Consider the following 13,264-nt stretch of genomic DNA (forward strand, 5'->3'; position numbering starts at 1 on the left):
CTTTAAGAAATGCTGTAAATATACATAAATCCTGTTGCCTAGATAGAATTAGAAACAAATCAATTCCATTCATTTGGTATTTGCGCTAACCTGTTGATGATTCCAACCTGATGGGCAAAACGTGCGTCCTTCTTCTTGTTTTCCGTCTCACTATACGATCGTAGTTGCAAGAGTTGTTCGTTAAGATTACCACCCCATACTGATTGTACTACAATACTAAATAACGCAGTTACAAAGAGTATGGAGTAATAGCCTAACAGTGGCAACTTTGAGATTTCGTCTCTGAGGTCCCTCTGTTTGTGCATGTCTATATGGAATGTACATCATCGTATCAATTTTTGTTGAATTAATTCATGTTCTCTTCAGAGTATACGACATCAATTTCCATTACTTGACGAATACATCTTCAGCTGAGCCAGACACAGTACGTCTTCCGTCTATCAAATCAACAAAAGATCGTGACCGTACCTGAGTCCGCAAAGAATATGTTGAACCATCACAATTTTCGATATTATTCATAAATTCAATTTCAGTTTTAGTACTCAGATATGCGTAGGAGTGAGAAATATCAAAATTCAAGGGAGTTCCTATCTCATCGTTAAAATGGTAATACTTAATAGTCATAAATGAGTAATAAAATAATTGTTGGAAGTGAAGTTGTGTTCGTTTGTACCTATATCCCTCAGAAGTCGAAACTTGTGCGAGCTAAGGACTAACGAGGTCGTACCTTTTAACGTGTGAATCTAACAGATGTATTATAAAGTTCAATTTTCAGTAAACAAACGAACAAAACATTTTCCAAAACTCGAAAGAATGATGACCTTTTGGATTAATAGCAAACAAGTTCCGGTTGAAATAAAGGAAAATGTACGTTGAAACACTGGATTACATCAATATCATTTTTCCATAATCTGACAGAATGTTGAGCGTAATGTCGGTCTATTACCTGACACTCCACGTACTACAAGTTTAAATCAATGCAGTTACGATGAGGATCAGGGAATAGCCTGACATCTATAGTGTCCAGATTCGTGACTTCATTACTGTTTTGGTACATCAGAGGGTATAAACTCGCATTATGAATGCATAATTGTCGCCTATTCCTTGATCTTCCTAGATTCAGTGTTTGATTGGCAAAACCTAAAGTGAAATGACACGACCTGGTTCGATGAAACCACTTCATTTCTATTTTCGTACAGCCCAAGCCAATGAAATCACATGTGAATATACTGAGCTGTATAATAAATGTTTCTCTCCAATGATAGAAATTCCGTCGCATAATTATTATACTCCCTATCTCTTATTTTCAGTGGTTGAACGATTTGAAGTCTCCTATCTGACAAAACATAACCAACAGGATTATTAAAACTAAAATCGCGGTTGGCACTGCTCTAACAGATAATTGATTTTCATAGATTCTTCTATTCTCTCCAAACATAGGATAGCCCATGAATTCAAGACTATTTATGTAACGTGGGAGTGGTGTTAGTCTATAATCCGGTATATTCACTGTACTACAAGTTCAAATCGATGTAGTCGCAATGAGTGCCAGATAATAGCCTGACACCTTAAACATTTTTTGGAGGTTCGTTCCATCTTGAAGCAGCATATCTTTCATTTCCTTAATTTTTGATAGAACATAAGAATGCAGTTGGATACAAAAAATTGTGACAGGTTTATTTTTATAATGATGGAGTCAATTGTGCAGATATACAGTTATTCTATTGTCCGGTACCCAGCGTACTAAAAATTGAAGATAATTTAGTAGCAACTGAGTACTGGGCAATTCAATAACGATTGAGTACTAGGTAATAGCCCAATAGCTGATTGTAATAAGTCCTTCGTGTCCTCGTAAAAGTTGGGTATTCAAAAATCCATGGCATATGTATCAATGAAAAAACGAAAAAGCTCAATTTTTTCTGGAATACTAGTAAAGTAAAGTTATTCGAATCTCCAGTACTCAAGGTACTCAAAATTCAAACGTATTTAATCACGATTCAGTACTAGTAATAACATAATATCTCCTGTAATAATTTCTCCATGTTTGCGTTTTGACTGACCTTGTCTTGGAGTGGACTATAGTATAGAGTCTTGGAGTTCATTGTGAATAATAGTTACTCTATTGCCCAGTACTCAGCGTACTAAAAATTCAAATCGATTTAGTAACCGTTGAATACCAGGCAATAGCCTAACATGCGATGGAGCTCCTGCAAATCTCTGTACAACTTGCATCTACACAGACATCGGGAGTTGATTATTGTTCCCAAAGTTGAAATATTCATTGTGTTGGTTCTGAAGACTTTGTTCATATTCAGAAGGCGTCTGATTAGTATAATCTGCATCGGCAAAACTTTCATCTAGAGAACCATCTTAGAATGTAGCATTCACTAACAAATAATTCATCTGTTGCGTGTTTACAATCGTCATATACAGATAAAGAACTGCCTCAGGTCATAAATCCAAATGATATACCAATTCAACATTTAATATATACATCTAAATGATAGAACTAATACTAAAAATTTCAATGGTGGAAACTTTACTTATTTTGAAATCGCACATTAATCAAAAATAAGGTTTGGAAGTGAAGATACATAGTTATTCTAGTGCCCGGTACTCAACGTACTAGAAATTCACTGCAATCTAGTCACAATTGAGTACCAGGTAATAGCTTAACACCTGATGAAACTCCTGCAAATTCTTCATGTCCTCGTACAAGCTGAATCTGGATCTACAGAGAGAGGAAGTAGCTCAACAGTTCCTGATGGCAGTGTCAGAAAGTTTTGTTGAAAATCAAGCATTCGCTGATGTGTAGATGTTCTGAAAACATTTAAGAAGCAAGAGTTTATTTTTCCGATTCAGACAAAATATACATTACAATTGTGAAAGTATATAGTTATTCTACAGCCTGGTACTCAACATATTTCGGATTAATACTGATTTACATTTTTTACAATTTTTTTATTAGTAGTTTTTACAAAATCGAGTAAAACCGATGGGCCAGATGTCACTATAACATTCGATATGAACTTGGCAACACCGTGAGACTTATTCATTTTGCATTTCAGATCTCAGAGTAACTTATTTTTTATTACTCTGAGTTTCAGATGGAGAGTGAAAATTATATTCGTGAAAACTGAAAATTTAGGCCACGTTTTATTGATTATGAGAATGTATTTCATCGTTATTTAGATGAAGAAGTCAAAAGTCATTTCAGGTACATGATTTCCTATCACATATTGCACTGTAAATTTTGAAAATGTCATGTTTAATTGTACAGAGATTTATACTCTGAATTAATGCTACTCTTAAATTTACTTTATTTTGTGTAAGTAATTATTTCATTGATTACTTATGAGATTGAGTAATGGAATAAATTGAGAAATTAGAAATGAATTTCGAATGACAGATGTCATATGTCACATTTCAAAAATTGTGCCGATATATTATCAACGTAATAGTGGTCACCAGATCACTATTAGAATTTAACAGACACCTACAAAAAAAACGTAATTAATTCAAAAAACTTCAGAATATATCGCGTTGAAACATGTCACAGCCGCACGGATTTTTCCATAAAGAATAAACCAACCCAACAAAATAAAATTATTTCAAATAATTCAATCAAATTAATTCCACAACTCATTATTATATATTTCTCGATCAAACTTCAAAATCTTCAAATTTAAATTAATTTCTGTGACGAAATTCAATAGTCACAAATATCAGGAAAATACAGAACCAATTTTTCATAATTTATTAAAAAAACAAAAAGAAAATTTAAATCTAAATAAAAAATCATTTCTCATAAAAAATAAAATGTTTGCCAAACTTGACAACTGATATTTCAGATTTATTTATAGAATCCAATAAATACAGTCATCATGAATAGGTTTATACTTTGGAAAAATATAGTACGTTGTATTTAAAAAACCGGTGCTATCCAAATAATATTATTTGATTATTTCAATGGAATCTACGAAGCCTATAGAATCAAATGCAGAATAATTGTTAATTAAGAGATGATTTCACGTTAGGAAAATACATAACACTTACTCAAGACACAAATAAAACAAGTAAACAATAACGCTAAATATTTGTGTTTTCAAAAGAAATACCATTGAAAAATTTGAATTTGTAAAGAAAAGGAGACTTACCGTGGTCAAACCATGATGAAATCACTTCACGAATTAAGATGCTCACCTAAGAACAACTTGTTCAAGCTTCTGAATAAGATAATTGATTGAATAATACCCGGGGTTTTAATTAAAACTCCCCCACCCCTATTGCAGACAGTTGAGTTTGCTTGGCCTACCCGTATTGGGCATTCATCCAGGGAACTGTCAATAAATTCAGATGTGGGGGTTCGAACAAATAGTGATAGTCGTATTCGAAAAATGTGTTGAACTCGAAAAAGTTGGTCTGCTGAAAAGCAAAAATGTTAAGACTATCGCTGTATTCATGATAAATATGATATTAAAATTTTGTCCATCATCACAGAACGACAAATTATAGAAGAAAATGAGGCAATATTTTTCACAACTGTACCACACAAAATCAAAAGTTAAGTTGAATCTGGAATCCATCGAATATAATACATATATTGTACCTATGTTAGTCCAAAGAATTCTGACATATGACCTAGTATCTTAAATTTTTTTCATTCCGACCAGGTTTTTCCCCTTTTTCATTGATACATGTAATGAAAAACTCATTCATAGGTTTTCACTGCCGGTCAAGGAATTCGGTACTTTTTAAAAAGGAAAGAGGGAAATTTGATGCGTTTTCTTAGTTGTTATATTGATTTCCTAAATGCTTAGCGGTTTCTTATTCTTCAGTTTCTACAACAGTACTGCAAATTGTAACTATATTCGTTAATTGTGGAGATTGTAATCCTTCAAGCCCTATTTCAAATCAGGTGAATTCTTGAACCGAGAGAGAATATTTCTGTCTCTCTATTTCAGAAGCTCTTCACTTACAAAACAGAGAGACATCCGATTTTCACTGGATGTGAGAGTTCACCTTATTTGAAAATAGGTCCCAGAAAGTATTGAGTCGTTTCATGGCTTGTGTCCATTTAATGGTTACATCTTAATGATTATCCCATTTTTTACTTTATTCATTTGAAATAAGAGAGAGAGAGAGAGAGAGAGAGAGAGAGAGAGAGAGAAGTGAATTCTTCTCTCTCTCAGTTTAATGGAAACGCAACACGTGTTTCGCTGTACCTACTACGTGATTTTCATAGTATATTTTTTTCGCTAATCAGTTTTACAAAAACGCAATACGTATTTTGCTATAGAATAGCTATTGTATACGAATATATCAATTGTATAGCGGAACACGTATTGCGTTTTTGTAAAACTACTTTGTTAAACTACACAGTTTTACAAAAACGTAACACGTGTTTCGCTATATTACGTGATTTCCATAGTAAAGTTGTTCTTTTCACCACACAGATTTACAAAAACGGAACACGTGTTTTACAAAAACGTAACACGTGTTCTGCTACACTGAGTGATTTCCATTGTACAGTTTTTCTACAGTACAATTTTACGAAACCGCAACAACGTGTTTCGCTATACAATGGCTATTTTAAAGCGGAACACGTGTTGCGTTTTTGTAAATCTATTTTGTTGAACTACACAGTTTTACAAAAACGTAACACGTGTTTCGCTATACTACGTGATTTCCATAGTAAAGTTTTTCTATTCATTACATAGTTTTACAAAAACGGAACACGTGTTTTACAAAAACCCAACACGTGTTCTCCTACACTAAGTGATTTTCATTGTACAGTTTTTTTCACAACACAATTTTACGAAAACGCAACAAAGTGTTTTGCTATACAATAGCTATTGTAAAGCGGAACACGTGTTGCGTTTTTGTAAAACTATTTTGTTGAACTACACAGTTTCACAAGAACGCAACACGTGTTTTCGCTATACTACGTGATTTCCATAGTATAGTTTTTCTTTTCACTTCATTGTTTTACAAAAAGGGCAATAAGGTCACAAATACGCAACACGTGTTCTGCTATACTGAGTGATTTTCATTGTACAGTTTTTTTCACAACACAGTTTTGAGAAAACGCAACAACGTGTTACAATAGCTATTGTGAAGCGAAACACGTGTTGCGTTTTTGTAAAACTGTGTAGTTGAAATCTGACAATGAAGTGTTCTTTGAATCTTACTGATGTTGAAGTTTTCTTCATCTCCTGAAGATCTCAACTTGGTTGGTGAAACGCGCGTTGTTTTGGTGATTGGGAAAGGTGCTTGTTTTTGGAATCACTATTTTTGTTTTTCTCAACTGTTTTGAGATATTTCAGATCGGGTCGGATTTAGGGGAGGGCAGGCGCCGCTACTGCCCCGGGGTCTCTACAGGAGAGACGCCTCCATAATAAAGCTCGCAAAGTTCCATTCGTTAACGCAGTAATTTAGTTTTTAATGAATTTTATTTGATTTTAACAAATCACTACATTCATTGTTGAAATAATTTTAATTGCTAGCAATAATTTTTGAAATACTTGACAGAGAAAACATATTTCTTTTATTTAGGAAATGATTATTGATTAGGGTCCAATCAGTCGTTGTCCCAGGGCTCCCAGACTTCCAAATCCGGCCCTGCTTCTCATCACAAAATGAAAGGCCATGACAAGATGGAAATTCATCAAGAATTTGTTAAAAAAATACAATTATGATCAGTTTTATGCTAATTCTGGCGCTGAGCTACCTTTTTTCGTCATATGAACTCATTAGTCACTATCAATTTTTTTAATTGTATCTATATTTTTGGTTGACTAAACAGTTAGTGATACGAGTTCTGAGATATTGAACTAATGATAGAAGCTTCATTACACAAACTAGCAGATAGTTGAACTAAATATTCATTATGTAAAAAACTCCGAGGTATATACAGGGTGTCGACTTCAATTGAACAAAAAGTAAGTGATAATGACGTACTTTTTGAAAATATTTTCAGTTTTTTTTACTATCACTATCTAGGTAGATACATAGATAGATAGGTTTATTGGCGTTTTCGAATGTGCAGATGCGCATCTTCACCGGCAGCAGGAGTTTGCATATTTTAATGAGAATCTAGAGGTGATTCCTGTAGTGCTTGGGTTCTGTCCTTAAAAAAGGATCAATCATATGAAAACCTAATTCAGTAAGATATGAATATGTGATAGAATTTGGCGATACTGTAGACATCCCTGAAGAAGCTCTTACATAGCGAAACACGTGTTGCGTTTTTGTAAAACTGTTGAGTGCAAATCTCACAATAAAGAGTTTATTGAATGAATATATGAATGTAAAATATAACAGGGGTATCAATTCGTGGATGTACATATTTTGTATGATTGAAAATGTGAAAAAAATAAACGTATGAGATAGATATTTATTTATTTATTCCATACACTATTCTACAGGATGAACCCAATTACAGAATAGGGAGTAACAGTGGCATTTACAAATATGTACTTACATAATATAATTTGTGAATCTATATTGAAAAAATTAAAATAAAAACAGAACTGTCAGTTAGCTAAGAAATGTCTTTTGATTTGTATAATCTGGCAGTTGAATATATATAGGACATGACTAACAGAATTAGAGGTATCGCACATTGTATAACTTGGAGATTTTTTCATTATATTTGTACGCGGAGTGTTGAGATAAAATGTGACACTATTCCTAGATGACCGTCTAGGAACCCAAAAATTCAACATATGTAACAGTTGAGAGCAGGTGATGATATTGTCTATGACTTTGAATGGAAAAAAAAAAGAATAATATATTTACGCCTTACCTTGAGACTACAAAAATTGTGAGTTACAAGCAATTAGGGCATTTCTTCAGTAGGAAGCGCCTCTGTAGGGCTTCTAGTTGATTTATATGAACCTGATAGTAGGGACTCCACACGACAGATGCATATTCCAGCCTAGATCGAACAAAAGTGGAATAAAGTAATTTCAATGTTGAAGCTTTTTCGAAGTCTTTTGCATTTCTAACTAAGAATCCATACATGCGATAAGCTGCTGTTAGAGTAGTGTCAATATGTTTATTTGAAGAGAGGGATGAATCAAAAGTAACAACTAGATCAGTGAGCGTGTCAGGACGCTTCAGAACGTGATTGTTAATGAGATATTAGATGACTATATTTTTGAAAAATCCTAAAAAGATATGATCATTTTTTCTTCTAATAACGAGATTGATAAATCTTTGTAGTTTGATGTGTTTGATAAAACAGTGTTTTCTCAAATACTTGAATATCTCTAGAACTCAAATATATATTCTCCGAATTCCTTGAAGAATTATTTTGAATTACAAAATTAAATTTCTATCGGCTTTGAGTAAAATAAATGTATCTCCATATTTGATATAGTTATTCTTTTTTACATATTGCATCATATACAGAGCGTAAAAGTCATTGATCTACATTATTACATGCCGAATATTATTGAATATTCACAACATTTCTGTCTCTCCTCACATATTTGATTTATTTCAGGGAAAACCCTATGAATTCAAAAAATAACATTTCCCAAGGAACATTGAGACAATGTCAACATATATATTTTGAATAGAAAATTTCATGTAGGTACTATTACATTTTTTGATTTTACAAATAATTCTATTCAGACTTCAAATATTACATTCTATACATGAGCCTTAGCCTCTATTACACATTTAAGATTTCAAAAAAAACCACGTTTGCAGATGTATTTTCAAAAACCGTCTTTGAGTAATTTCTAGCTTGAACAATTTTCTTCATCATTTCCTCCGTTCATCAAAGAATAACATTACAGAAGAACTTTGAGAGTACTAACTTTGAGAGTACTAATTTCATTTTAGGTGCTCATAATCACTTTCAGATTTTATAAACTTCATCGAACTTTTTTACTTTGAGGTTGTTACATAAAAATCGGAAAGCAATTGAGAAATTTGCTTCTTTCTAGTTTCTTCAGGTGCATTATTGTATTGAAAATAATTGTGATTTTTTTTGTGTAAATATTTTTAGTTGAATTATTCCAACATAAAATTTCGTATATTTGCGGTGTAAAATTGTATAACGTCACATGAACATGTGAACAATTACCAAGGCATTATTTAAATTTCCATGTTGTTATATAACAATTGAAATAAAATAACAAAGCCATTGTTGAGGTGTTTTATTTGGAACATGACAATCGGAGTTAGTTACATAAATAAATAAATCTATGTACAAACAATACTCAAAAATATGAACTGGCACTATTTGTAAAATAGTTATTTCTAAAACACTGGAACATTGTGAAAAATATAGGATTTTTTTTCAGTTACACTATTGAACATACAAAAACGTTAATTCTGTTTCATTTATGGTGTTCCGTTATGAAACACCTTGTATATTTACAATCCTAGTTTAAGTTTCTATCAATTGTACACTAATATCACAAAATCCTCTCATTTCATTGAATTTCAAATTAGACCCTAGCAATATCTCACTAAGGATTATGTCCAGGTAAATACATAAGTTATAGACTTTTCCTGACATTATTTATCTTTGTCTTAATGCAGTATTTAAATTTCTCCAGGTATAATTCGACAAATGAATCAAGTCACAATTATTTTTTCCATTAAAAATAAAAATGTTGATAATTTTATTTACCTACTCACTACTCTAATCATATATACATATTCTAATCGGAATATACATCATCATAAAGTACTTTATTGTCGTAATTGAGTTAAATCATAAAACAATTTCATCATATCATATCGTATTCCTAAAGTATGATACTCATACTTATTGTAAGATTTTCATAATGTATCAAAACAGTGAATAATTTAAACGTATTCGATTATAAAATAAACGATCATGATAATTGTAACTTCAGCAGAATTTTATGCTCTGCCGAGAAAATTGAAAGAGATTTCAATATTTTTGATAGGCTAGGAAAGGCCTCTACAAGGGTAGAAGTGATTCAAAAATAAGTGGAAAATCATATTCAATTATCATTAAATCTTAAATATAGATTGATTTTTGTTTCATTTTCAAAATATACCGACATGAAAAAGCATCACAATAATACTGAATTATTTTTGGGAAATCTGGAGTCTCTTAAATTTTTGGACCCTGTAGGTATCACATTTATATTTCCTATACAAAAATTTGTTTCACGTCAATTATATTTTAATGATTATTTCTGTCTTGGTGTATTTCAAGTCGTCCAAATCACATTCATATTGTAAAACTAATGTCTGATGTAACATCGTCTATAGAAAAGAGGAACTTCTCGTGTCAGCATAACGTGTCAATTTGATAATTTCAATAACAAGTATAAATTCCATCTAAAATATCATAATATATACATAACGAATCTTCCTTGAACCAAGAAATTATCACTTTACTTCCCTATCAGATCTTTCCTCAGAAGATCTAAGTAAAAGAAGAATCAAAACAATATATATTCTTCGTTCTCATCAGAAACTCACTTCACAACTTAACGCTAACACCCTGTGGAAGGAACTTCAACCCACTGGTTCTGGAACATCAAACTGGATTCTCCTGAGTCTCTCCAGTTTTGTTCCTTGGTTTGTCTCCTCTGGATGTGCCGTTACTTTGATCTTTACTTTTGCTGCTTACGCTGCCGTACCTTGCTTGCATTTCATGGTCTTTCGCTGAATTGTTCCACTTTTGTTCTTCCCCGCTTCCGAAGAAGCAGTAAACCAAGTTGGTGACGTTAAAGACAGCGAATGATATCCAGAAGACCGTCCTCCACTCCTTCAGCGTATGCTGAAAAGAAAAGAGAGGGTTAGTATATTTGATCTGGTAACTGAAGATATTATTTGAGTGGAGAGATGACTGTTTTCCAGATTTGTTGAATTGGGGATTCGTTCTACGTTCAATGGCATTACTGAGAAATTGCATTGCAACGTTAAGGATCTCAGTGCATGTAAAACTGCCCTAAGCGAACTCAACACGGAGGAAATGAAAGGCACTGAAGAATTTAAATAATGTCAAGGAGAAATTAGTATTATCTGGTGACAAAAGAAACACTACTGGCGTGATGAACACCCGGAAATGAAGAGGGAAAATTTCCACCTTGCTAGAAAAACAATAAACTCACTCGGGATCCGACTACTGGGATGCTGTCCGTAGGTTAGGTTCGATTAGGTCCAAAGTGAGTTGGTCTATTCGACCTTCCACAGCAACCCCAAATAAACCCAGCTTCTTGACGAAGCCGATTAGTTTCTATGGTGAGTGGTCTTTTAGGTCAGATGATAATAGTACAGCTCTGCCGAACTCTAAAAACCTGATTAGGTCCCCAGCGGGGCAAGCAGAAAGATTGTGCTCTGCCATTTCATCATTTTCCAAACAGAGGCGACACACGATGTCTTGCGACAGTCCGAGTCTCTGCATATGATGGTCACCCGTAAGAAGGCCTGTTAGGTCTTCCTAATGAGGAGAGTCTTTTTGGCAATTTGCTACCAATTTAGAGGTTGCTCGGTAGAAACCAAGACCTTTCAACGCCGCTTGACTGTCCGAGAATATTTTTATTGACTTGTCTATGAGGTTGATATCTCTATCCTGAGTCTGCGACTGAACCGGAAGGTGTTTTTGATCCATCTGTAAACCAACAATTATCTGCTCTTAATATTTCCTTCTCCTGGAGGATCCAGTACTCTCTACTCGGTAACAGTACTTTATAAGGCAGTTCGTAGTTGATAGTTGGAGGCATGAAGTCAGAGGTCATTTCCAGAACGCTGTGACTTCCCAATGTCAACCAACAGTCTGTTGCACTCTGCATTAAATTGATTTGTGCAATTGGCAACGTGCACAAGTCTATATGCAGTCAATCTAGCCTCTCTCTTCAGAATAAAATGTGGAGAGGAGGTAAATTTAGAAGGATCTCCATGGCTGCTGACGGTGTGGTACTGATGGCGGCACTGATGGTCAAACAAGCCTGTATATGTAAGCCAGAGAGCTTCGCTTGGGCCGTTTTCTGTAAAGCCGTCGGAAATTGCACTATAAGTAATTATTGACTCTCCGCTACGTCTCTATATCCTACACACTATACTGCAGCTGTTCATGAAAAAAAAACAGTCATTTATTGAAGACTAAGGACACTTAAATGAAAGGATGAGTGATATGAGGTTAGGCCCAGGAGATGTTCTAGTGAGCTTCGACGTGGTGTTCTTGTGTATGATGGTTCCGGTCAAAGACACCATAAAGGTAATTAGTGAAGTATCCGTGACAGACATAACCATCCTGCTCTCTCATTGTTCATCATCGGTATATTTATAAAAATAAGTAAAAGTAAGTAATGGGCAACCTTTTCAGTCCACAAGTGCTTGATGGAATTAAAAGCTATCATTGAAGACCATATAGAGTGAAGATGAAAATTCGATAACATAAAAACAGTTTCAACCAAAACTAAAAGATAATTAATATAAATTCAGCCAACGGAATCGATAACCACTAGAGAACTTTGTCTGTTACTTCATCATCTTTGACGATGTCAACCGCAGCCGTGGATGAAAAGTCACACATAAAAACCTAGGGAACATGATCCACAAACTTGGAAAATGGCTTCGACACAGTTATCTCACGCCATGAAAATCTGTACTTTTTGAATGTCTTTCAGTAATAATTTGAAAAACTCTTGATATTATAGTATAGGGTCTTCCATTATGCGCTCCCTATCTTTAAGTTTAAATAAAACAAAGTGAGTGTGAGATATCATCGAAATTTTTCATTCGTTTGAAAAACCTATTGTGTGTGGAATATAACATCGTTCAAATGTCTGCCTCGGCTTCTCTTGGTAGAGCGCATCAGAAACGTCCAATTTTCCGTGACTCCGGCGTATAAATCAGGCTGAATTTGATCGATGGCATGGATTAGGTTGGATTTGAGAACCGCTGTCGTTTGTGGCTTATTCGCATACATCTGCGACTTAAGAAAACCCCACAAAAAAAAGTCTAACGATGAGATGACCATGCTCGCAAATCACTCATGAAGAATATCCAATGTGGCACGTAGCGCCGCCCTGTGAAACCATATGTCGTTGGGGTCCAGATCATCCAATTCGATCCAAAAGAAGTTGGTAATCATCGACCTATAGTGCTCGAAGTTGACAGTGATATCCTGACCAACGCCGTTCTCGAATAAATATGGAACGGTGACGTCGCCAGCCCAAAATCCACACCAAAGAGTGACTTTTTGGGATGCGTTGGACTCTTTTGGATCTCATGTGGATTGGTATCATCCCAAATTCGATAA

At 34.1% G+C, this 13,264-nt stretch overlaps 1 protein-coding gene across 1 annotated transcript in view; it reads right to left on the bottom strand.

The window, feature by feature from the left end:
* Positions 1-9,156: 9,156 nt before the first annotated feature.
* The window catches only part of LOC111514032 (putative inorganic phosphate cotransporter), a 66,194-nt gene continuing 62,086 nt past the window's right edge, over positions 9,157-13,264 (bottom strand). The window contains 1 exon segment of the mRNA XM_074174555.1: positions 9,157-10,777. Within this exon segment, the coding sequence (XP_074030656.1) occupies positions 10,535-10,777 (243 nt within the window). The 3' untranslated portion in view covers positions 9,157-10,534.

Source organism: Leptinotarsa decemlineata, unplaced genomic scaffold, assembly GCF_025532065.1.
Source record: "Leptinotarsa decemlineata unplaced genomic scaffold, Ldec_3_MD MMD2_tig00000591_RagTag_RagTag, whole genome shotgun sequence".
Lineage (NCBI taxonomy): Eukaryota > Metazoa > Arthropoda > Insecta > Coleoptera > Chrysomelidae > Leptinotarsa > Leptinotarsa decemlineata.